Raw genomic sequence first — 8,335 nt, 5'->3', positions numbered from 1 at the left:
ATCCAGGCTTTTCCTAAGGAATTGCTTCTGACCGGGGCTGTTACCTGACAAACCAAAGTTCTTTGGTTCCCTTCAGTCCCCACCCCAGCATGCCAATAAAAAGCACGTCCAGGGATTAGACACTTACTAGTATGAAGGGGCCTTCAAATAACCAAGTATTACTTCTCTCAGTAAGGCTGCCTTCCCCACAAACCTCCCCAAGGGCCATGTCAGCAAAGAATCACATAGACTGGACACTAGTTTCAACTAATGTGTGTGGAGAAAATATACGTAATCTCCCAACATAGAAAGGGAGCTCCCTCCATGTCTGCATGTGTAAGAAAACTCTTGCTGCCCTGCCCTAGATGACTTGGCTCACATCTCTGCCTGAGACAGGTGAGAACAAACTCTTACTCGGCTTAGAGAAGCAACAAGAGGAGATAGAAAGAAACCTGGGTTGGGAATGAGGAGATTCAGGGTTCAATATAAAAAACAGTAATAATTATACCATTATTAATAATAAATACTAAAAGTAATGCTATTTGTTGTTGTTCATTTGTTCAGTTGTGTCCAATTCTTCGTGACACCATTTGATTTTCTTGACAAAGATAGCTGAGTGGTTTGCCATTTACTTCTCTAGTTCATTTTACAGATGAGGACATGAAGCAAACAGGGTTAAGTGACTTGCCCAAGGTCACATAGCTAGTTAAGTGTCTGAGGCCAGATTTGAACTCACAAAGATGAGTCAGGATTCCTAACTCCAGTCCCACCTAGTTGCTAAAATACAAAATAAATGACAAGGTGTGGGAAGGTACTATTGATAAGAGTCCAGAGTCCTTGGTGGGGGTAGAGGTTAGAGGAGGACAGACTCTGGTCAGCTGCCCTGGGCTAAGCAGGCTCCTAAGTCAATCAGTAAGCATTTATTAAGTGCCTGCTATGTGCCAGGAACTGTGCTAAGTGCTAGGGATAGATAAAAAAGCAAAAGACAGTCCCTGCCTTCAAGGAGCTGACAATCTAACAGGGGAGACAACAAATATTTACAAACAAGGTATGTACTGGATAAACAGGAAATAATTTACAGAGGGAAAGCACTAGAACTAAGAGAAGTTGTGAAAAGCCTCCCATAGAAGGTGGAATTTTAGTCAGGACTTGAAAGAAGCCAAGAGGCAGAGATGAGGAAGGAGGGAATTCTAAAGTATGGGACACAGCCAGAAAAAAACACTAGGAGCTAAAAGGAGTATCTTGCTCTTGGAGTGGCCAGGTCAGGGTCACTGGATTGAATACAAATACCTGGTCTAGTATTCCAGCTCCTGTCTTAGCTGCTGGCCACTGGCCACTGGCTTGTGATGGGTCCCATGTAAGACAAAGTTCAGAGGAAATATGGCCTCCAGAGGAGACTTAGGAGCTGAGAGGACAAGAGGGAGGGGAAGAGTGCCCTATGGCTTTAGAAAGGATTTACCCAGGGCCTCCATACAGAACACTGGTGTGGAACCTTTAATTTTCTCAGTAAAGGTATTCTGGTTGCAATACAGGATTGAGCCCAGGTCAGCATTTATAACCAGAGGAATCAGGAGGTGGGACGAAGCAAAGGGTTTCCACACATGGATCAGAATATGGGGCTGGGCATAACCGTCAACATGTTGGACTGGACATAGATCAACACATTAGGCTAGACATAGGTCACTAGAGGGGACTGGACTCCAAAGAGGCATCAGAACCATTTCCTCATAGATGACCTTAGGAGTTCCTATCCAGTGGGGATAATCGTGTTTATACTGAGCTCAGTTCATGTGACCTCAAGAATTTCCTCTAGCCCTTGCCACCACAGATCCTTCTAACCCACTTCAACTCTGGAGGCCAACTCTCACCAACCCTCACGACCACTCTCTTTTCCCACAGCGGAAGTCACTTTAAGCTCTAGGCCTAGCAGTTCTGTGTTGGACACACAACTCCCTCTATGGTCCCAAGATGCTGGTAGAAAGGCCCAGCATCTGCTCAATGCTCATTGGGAGGGAGAAGAGAAAAGCTGAATTTCAAGGACTCTAAGAGTAGGGATCTAATGGGGATAGGAATAGGATTGCTCTGGCCCAGGGCTCTAGGGAAAGGGGGCTGATGGTACAGGTGTCCTGATTGTTTGGGGTTGATGGTGGTGGTAGGGGGGGTATATTGTGAGGTTGCTGAATTCACTGAATAGGAGTGAACTGGGATGGAGGTACTGAAGAGGATGAGTGCAGTCTTGATAGAATATGAGGAATGAGTTGAAGGTTCAAAGTGAATGAGGGAGCTCAGTGGAAAATTAGGTGGCTGCAACTGAGTAAGGTGAGGGAGATGAGTGAGATGAATACAGGAGACGAGGTGGAGGCTGCAGCTGATTAGGTGAGGGAACTTAAGAGAGCTGATCTGGGTCCCAAGCCTGCGGGCAAGTTTGTGGGTTGAACCTACAGGTCCAGCTTTTCTCTGGCACTACCTGGGGGCTAGATAGACCCACTGGAATCAAAAAGGGGAAGAGAGCAGTCTTTGATCCCAGCAAAGGCAGGAAGAACATTTGGGGCTGAGGGGCAACTGGTGACAGACTTGGATAGAGTGAGTTGCCTCTCCCCCCTCATTCAAGTTCACCCTTTGGCACTCCTCTCCCAACCCCCAAACCAAGAGCCTTGGGCCACATCCTCAGAGCCCCCAGCCTGGAGCTGACCAATAGGAAAGGAGCTGGGTGGGGCGAGGACTGAGGCCGGAGCATAAAAGGAGGGCCCTTGAGCCAGTGGACAGAGCACTCAGCTTTCATCTCTATCTCCTGCACTCTCATCTCAGGACTGTCACCACCCCTTTGCAACCAGCCATGGTGAACTGGACAGCAGAAGAAAAACAGATCATTTCAGCCATCTGGGCCAAGATTAACATCGAGGAAGTGGGGGCCGCTGCCCTTACTAGGTGGGAGAAGAGACCTGGGCTGTTCCAGGGCTTGGGCTGGGGGGCATGGGGCTAACTGGGTTTAGCTGAAGGCACCTGGGTTGAGTGCTTTCTCTGCTGACCAAAAGCCTGGGGCGAAGAAGAGGGTAGAGGATGGGAAAACCAGCTAGAGGCCATACGTGAATTGGCCTGGGAAAACCTTTGGCTGATCATTCTTTCTCTCTCTGGGTTTCAGGTTATTAGTAGTCTACCCCTGGACTCAGAGGTACTTCAGCAACTTTGGGAACCTGTCCAGCCCCACAGCCATTGAAGGGAACCCCCGGGTCAAAACCCACGGCAAGAAGGTGCTGACCTCATTTGGTGAGGCAGTGAAGAACCTGGACAACGTGAAGGCCACCTTCGACAAGCTGAGTCAGCTACACTCAGACAAGCTGCATGTGGACCCCCAGAACTTCAAGGTAAATACCTCTCTTCCATTTCTCTGGGGGCTTAGGGGGACAAGGCTTTCAAATTCTAAAAACTGGAAGGTACTTCAGTGGGTATATAGTCCAACCTCCTATTTGAAAACCTCCAAAATAGGGAGCTCATTCGTTCACAGGCTCATTTCTTCTTCCCCATGACCAGGCTTCAAGTATTCAGAGACTGACCCTATGCTTTTCCCTACTCCAACCCCAACTTGTCTCTGGGCTCACAATCTCTCTCTCCCTCAAGGATCTTGAAACAGAGTCCCCCTTTTACTCCCTGAGAATGTTGTTTTAAACTCCTAAGAGTGCTAGTCAGAAAGGGCCTTAAAAATCATCTAACTTAATCCCTCTAGTGTAGATGGGGAAATTTAGGCCCAAAGAGGGAACATGATTTGCTCCATCCCACTAATATGAACCATTCACTTAGCACAAGCCAGACCCTGACTTCTGTTCAGGCACATCTTTATTTTTCCAGGGCTTACTATTAGTCCAGCCCTCAGGTGGCACATTATACCCTGCTTCCCACAGGCACGGAACCCTTCTCCTGTTTGTATGGAAACAGCTCGAGCCTGATCCTCTGCCTTCTTTTCCTTCTAGCTCCTCGGAGACAACCTGATCATTGTCCTGGCGGCTACCTTGGGCAAGGACTTTACTTCCGAGGCCCAGGCTGCCTGGCAGAAGCTGGTGGGAGTAGTGGCCGCTGCCCTGAGCAGAAATTACCACTGAGCACCTCAGAAGGGTCACCCATTGAGGACCCACTACTAGGAGAGCTCGTTGAATGGGAGGGAAGGGAGAGGGAAACATGTGCTACCACCACGCATAGTGATTATGGTTAAATACAATAAAGTTGAACTATATGACAAAATCTTTGTTTAGTTGTATCTTTTGGGGAAGGTAAAAAGCAAGACAATGCTTTTGAGGATCTAGGATAAAAGGAAGCTTAGCTGCTTCTTCAAGAGGGTGAATAAGTGTTTTCTTTCCCAGAGACCTCCCTCTCCCTAATTCTGATCATGGAGTCCATATCAAGAATTAAGATAACTCTCGGGAAGTTGAGGTCACAGGGAGCTGCTTCTCGACTTCTGGGTTTCCTTCCATGGCAATGCATATTCCTTTCTCCTCTCAAAAATTTTGCATCCCTCAAGGCTGACCTTAAATCCAACCTCCTTCAGGACTACATTAATTCTATTAACTCCTAAAACATTTAGCATGCTTATCCCTCATTTGGCTCTTGGCTAATGCTGCATGGCACTGTAGTTTTGTTTTCTCAACTAGACTGAAGTCTAGTGAGGGAGGTCTGTACTGCCCCCACTCCCCAGTACTATTCACTGTTGGGGATAAAACATATTTGTTGAATAATTATTCTATTTCCACCTTTGAGGATGCCTTCTTAGGCTATTCTGGTTCTGTAGAGCATCTTTTATTCACAGAACAGAGCATCAGAGCTAAGAAAAAACAAAACATAAAATACCAATCATTGTAAGCTACTTGCAGATGGAATGCTAGGAGAGACAATGTGGCATAACTGGATAAAAAGCTAAACTTTGGATCAGAAAGACCTGAATTTAAATCTAGCCTCTGATGTATTGCATAACCCCTGGAAAAAAGTCATTTCACCTTTCAATACTCCCAGCAACTCTATCAGGATTGCAATGCAAGTGTCAGCTAATCTGTTAATCTGTGTTGTGAGTAGAAATTTCCTCTTCAGGAGCAGGTGGATTTCAGAAAAACCTGGAAAGAACAGGGGCAGCTAGGTGGCACAGTGGATAGAGCACCGGCCCTGAAGTCAGGAGGACCTGAGTTCAAATCCGGCCTCAGACCAAACACATGACACACACTAGCTGTGTGACCCTGGGCAAGTCACTTAACCCCAACTGCCTAAAAAATAAAAACAAAAACACCTGGAAAGACTTACATGAACTGAGGCTGAGTGAAGTGAGCAGAACCAGAATATTGTATACAGTAAGAGCAATACTGTTTGGTGACCAGCTCTGATAATCAAACTTAGCTCTTCTCAGCAATACAATGATCATACAATTCCATAACACTGATGATGGAAAATGCTATCTGTATCCAGAGAAAGAAATATGGAGTCTGAATGCAGATCAAAGCATACAGATTTTTTTTTTTCTTTCTCATGGTTTTTCCCTTTTGTTGTTTTTTTTTTTTAAGGCAGTTAGGGTTAAGTGACTTGCCAGGGTCACACAGCTAGTGTGTGTCATGTGTTTGGTCTGAGGCCGGATTTGAACTCAGGTCCTCCTGACTTCAGGGCCGGTGCTCTATCCACTGCGCCACCAAGCTGCCCCTCTGATTCTTCTTCTACAACATAACTAAGGTGGAATTATGTTTTAATATGATTATACATGTATAACCTGTATCAGATTGCACGCTGTCTTGGGAAGGGGGTAGGAGAGAACGGAGAAATTTGGAACTCAAAATCTTACAAAAATGAATGTTGAAAACTAAAAATAAATAAAAAACATTTATAAAAAGAAGAAATTTCCTCATCAGGAGCTCCCTACATCAATAAAATCATAAGTTAGATCCACATTCCTCACTCCTAATCCCACCCCCAACAGAACCCATCATAAAATGTTAGGATACAGAATAGTGGTGCTGAGAGGGACTTTGAAACAAAGAATATTAGAACATGGAATGCAGTATTAGAACTAGATGGGAATTTGGAAATTTTACCAAGGAAATAAGCACAAGAGAAGAAATGATGTTAAAGGTTATTTCTAAGACTTGAGCCAAGGAGAAAGTTCTTAGCTGGAAAAGAACATTCTTCCCCAAGTCCACTTTTCTTATTCCCCTGTAGGAACTGGAGTGTAAGTTGGGCATGGCCCTATGGCAAACAGAATCCTAGAGAGCTTTTGGCCAAAGCTTTTAATTTCAGTGTTTGGAGGCGGGAAGTGGTATCCTTTCTCTTTCAGGGTGCCCTGGATGGTCATGGCACATGATGAAGGGCGAAAGCATAGGCCAGTGACAGGAAGAGGAAAGAATTATGAAGGTCAGGGCAACAGCAACTCTTGCTGCTTCAAGGGTTCAGATTTTTTAGCCTCCATATATCATTCACTGTACTTGGGGTTCTCCTTTTATAGCAAACATGGGATGCTGCACACACACAGTAGATGTCCAATGAATGAGATGATAGGTGCAACTCATATGCTCCTATCCCTGTTAGATGGGGACTCAGGTGATTAAACTCTTGAGGCCAAGTTATTAAAATGTCTTGATGGCAAAGATACCAAGCCTGATGTCAGCAAGGTTCTATCTCAATCAGTAGATGCTCTAGTCTGAGCCACCTATACTCCATTCCTATTAAGAATCAGCAATAGAGAATGAATCCTCCTGTGCAGGCACTATCATCACTAATGTCTGCCAAGAAGAAACAAGCTATACATTCCTCATCTTGTTTCCTCGTATTAAGGTAGAAGAGAAGAAAGTTCACCATAGACCACCACCTCTAGGGACTCGATTACAACAATAATAAATGGAATCAAATTGGATATAATTGAGTCACATGATTCAGGCAATTTTAACATTTTGTTGCAAACCCCAATTAAGAGCTATAATGATATCTTAAACTTTGCCTTCTGCTGCCCATTTAATCATTTGACCTTTACTGAATGCCCATTATATGGAAGGCCATGCTGGTGACAGATATGTCCTTACCTTCAAGGAACTCAATCTAGTAACCTTGTGTGGGGGCCTGGAGCAGTTCTGAGGCCAGAGAAAAAGGGTACGAGGTATGATAACTCACGGGCCGTATCAGTAGCTTCCCAGTTGTCATCATCAGTGAGCTAGCTTTCTGGGTAACCCAAAGTAAACTCTTCCTTGCCTCTCACAGTCCCCTAAAGACATATTACTTTGCTAGCTCCATTTCATAAGTTTTAAGGTTTATAAAGTGCTTAACATATATAACTTCCTCTGATCTTCACAACACCATGTCACTGGTGCTAGTCATCTCCATTTTACAGATGAGAAATAAGGCTTATTAATATGAAGATGTGATGACTCAGCCAGGATCACTCAGCTAGGTAGTATATAGGCTTGAGGAAGGACTTGAACCCAAGCCTAGTACTTTATCTTCTGTCACCTTGCCTTAAGAACAAGCAAGAAAAGGAAATAAGCCATTGGTACAAAGTTAATTAGGACCATACTTAGTGGGTACCTCTAGTAGCGCCAGGTACAGAACACAGCTGAGGCCACACACAGGAGATGGGATGACAGAGGGGCTCTATTACCCACTGTTACAGGAATGAGCAGAGATATCGTACTGTCCTCAGTTTTGGTTTACCACTGTTGGACTAGCATACTTCTTGAGTCACAGGGTGGTGTGTTAAGAGCGGCAGTGATCATCCAGATGTCTCAAATGAGGCTTGGTTGGCTATGGCAGTGCTTCCCTGTGTGTAATCACAGCTGCTACACCTCTGGAGCTAGTTAGGGACTCAGGCTGTGGCCACTTGGGTATTATCACATGAACTATCATCTATAAATGGAATGTGCTGGTCCATGGTTATGTGTCTTGCAGATTTGGTGGAAAAATCAAAATCTGACCCTTCACAACTTAACCTCCCTATCTCCCATTACAAGGAAAGGTTGTCCAGTGGTACACATTCTTGTGACAGTCCTACATATCAACTCTACAGAAATACCTGGGATTGTGAAAGAAGGTAGTTTTGAGGTCAAATTCCAGTGCTGCTCATAAGAGCACCACAGCCCACATCAGCACTGGGGAATGGTCACCAGTAACTCCCCGACATCTGCTTCAGAAGTACCCTGCTATCCTGGTCTGGCTAAAAAAATCAGCTCCTTAATCCAACAGAGACAAAACAGGGTTTAAGAAAGAGAGCTTTATTAGATGAGTAAGGGAAGTAACAAAGTATGCTGGGTATAAAGTTTAGGCAAATGGTTACAAAAAAAGCATACAATTGTTAGTTCCAACCCTTCTGGTCCAATCTTATCTGAACCACTGAAGTCCCTAG

General features: G+C 44.8%; 1 protein-coding gene across 1 annotated transcript; it reads left to right on the top strand.

The window, feature by feature from the left end:
• Positions 1-820: 820 nt before the first annotated feature.
• LOC110222032 (hemoglobin subunit beta-like) lies at positions 821-4,161 on the top strand. Its single transcript, XM_021006845.2, has 4 exons — positions 821-1,027; positions 2,788-2,907; positions 3,122-3,344; positions 3,948-4,161. Exons 2-4 carry the CDS (start codon positions 2,816-2,818, stop codon positions 4,074-4,076), a joined length of 444 nt encoding a protein of 147 aa, XP_020862504.1. The 5' UTR covers positions 821-1,027; positions 2,788-2,815; the 3' UTR covers positions 4,077-4,161.
• Positions 4,162-8,335: the final 4,174 nt, after the last annotated feature.

The sequence above is a fragment of the Phascolarctos cinereus genome, unplaced genomic scaffold (genome assembly GCF_003287225.1).
Source record: "Phascolarctos cinereus isolate Bilbo 61053 unplaced genomic scaffold, phaCin_HiC Scaffold_4;HRSCAF=312, whole genome shotgun sequence".
NCBI lineage: Eukaryota > Metazoa > Chordata > Mammalia > Diprotodontia > Phascolarctidae > Phascolarctos > Phascolarctos cinereus.
Note: the sequence above shows the minus strand (reverse complement) of the source record. Positions and strands in the feature narration are given on the sequence as shown.

Bases quoted from the DNA above. Each gene is read 5' to 3' on its own strand.
- LOC110222032 (XM_021006845.2), top strand. From the start codon at position 2,816: ATGGTGAACTGGACAGCAGAAGAAAAACAGATCATTTCAGCCATCTGG. The intron at 2,908-3,121 runs GTGGGAGAAGAG...TCTGGGTTTCAG, and splicing joins GGGGCCGCTGCCCTTACTAG to GTTATTAGTAGTCTACCCCT. The intron at 3,345-3,947 runs GTAAATACCTCT...TTTTCCTTCTAG, and splicing joins TGGACCCCCAGAACTTCAAG to CTCCTCGGAGACAACCTGAT.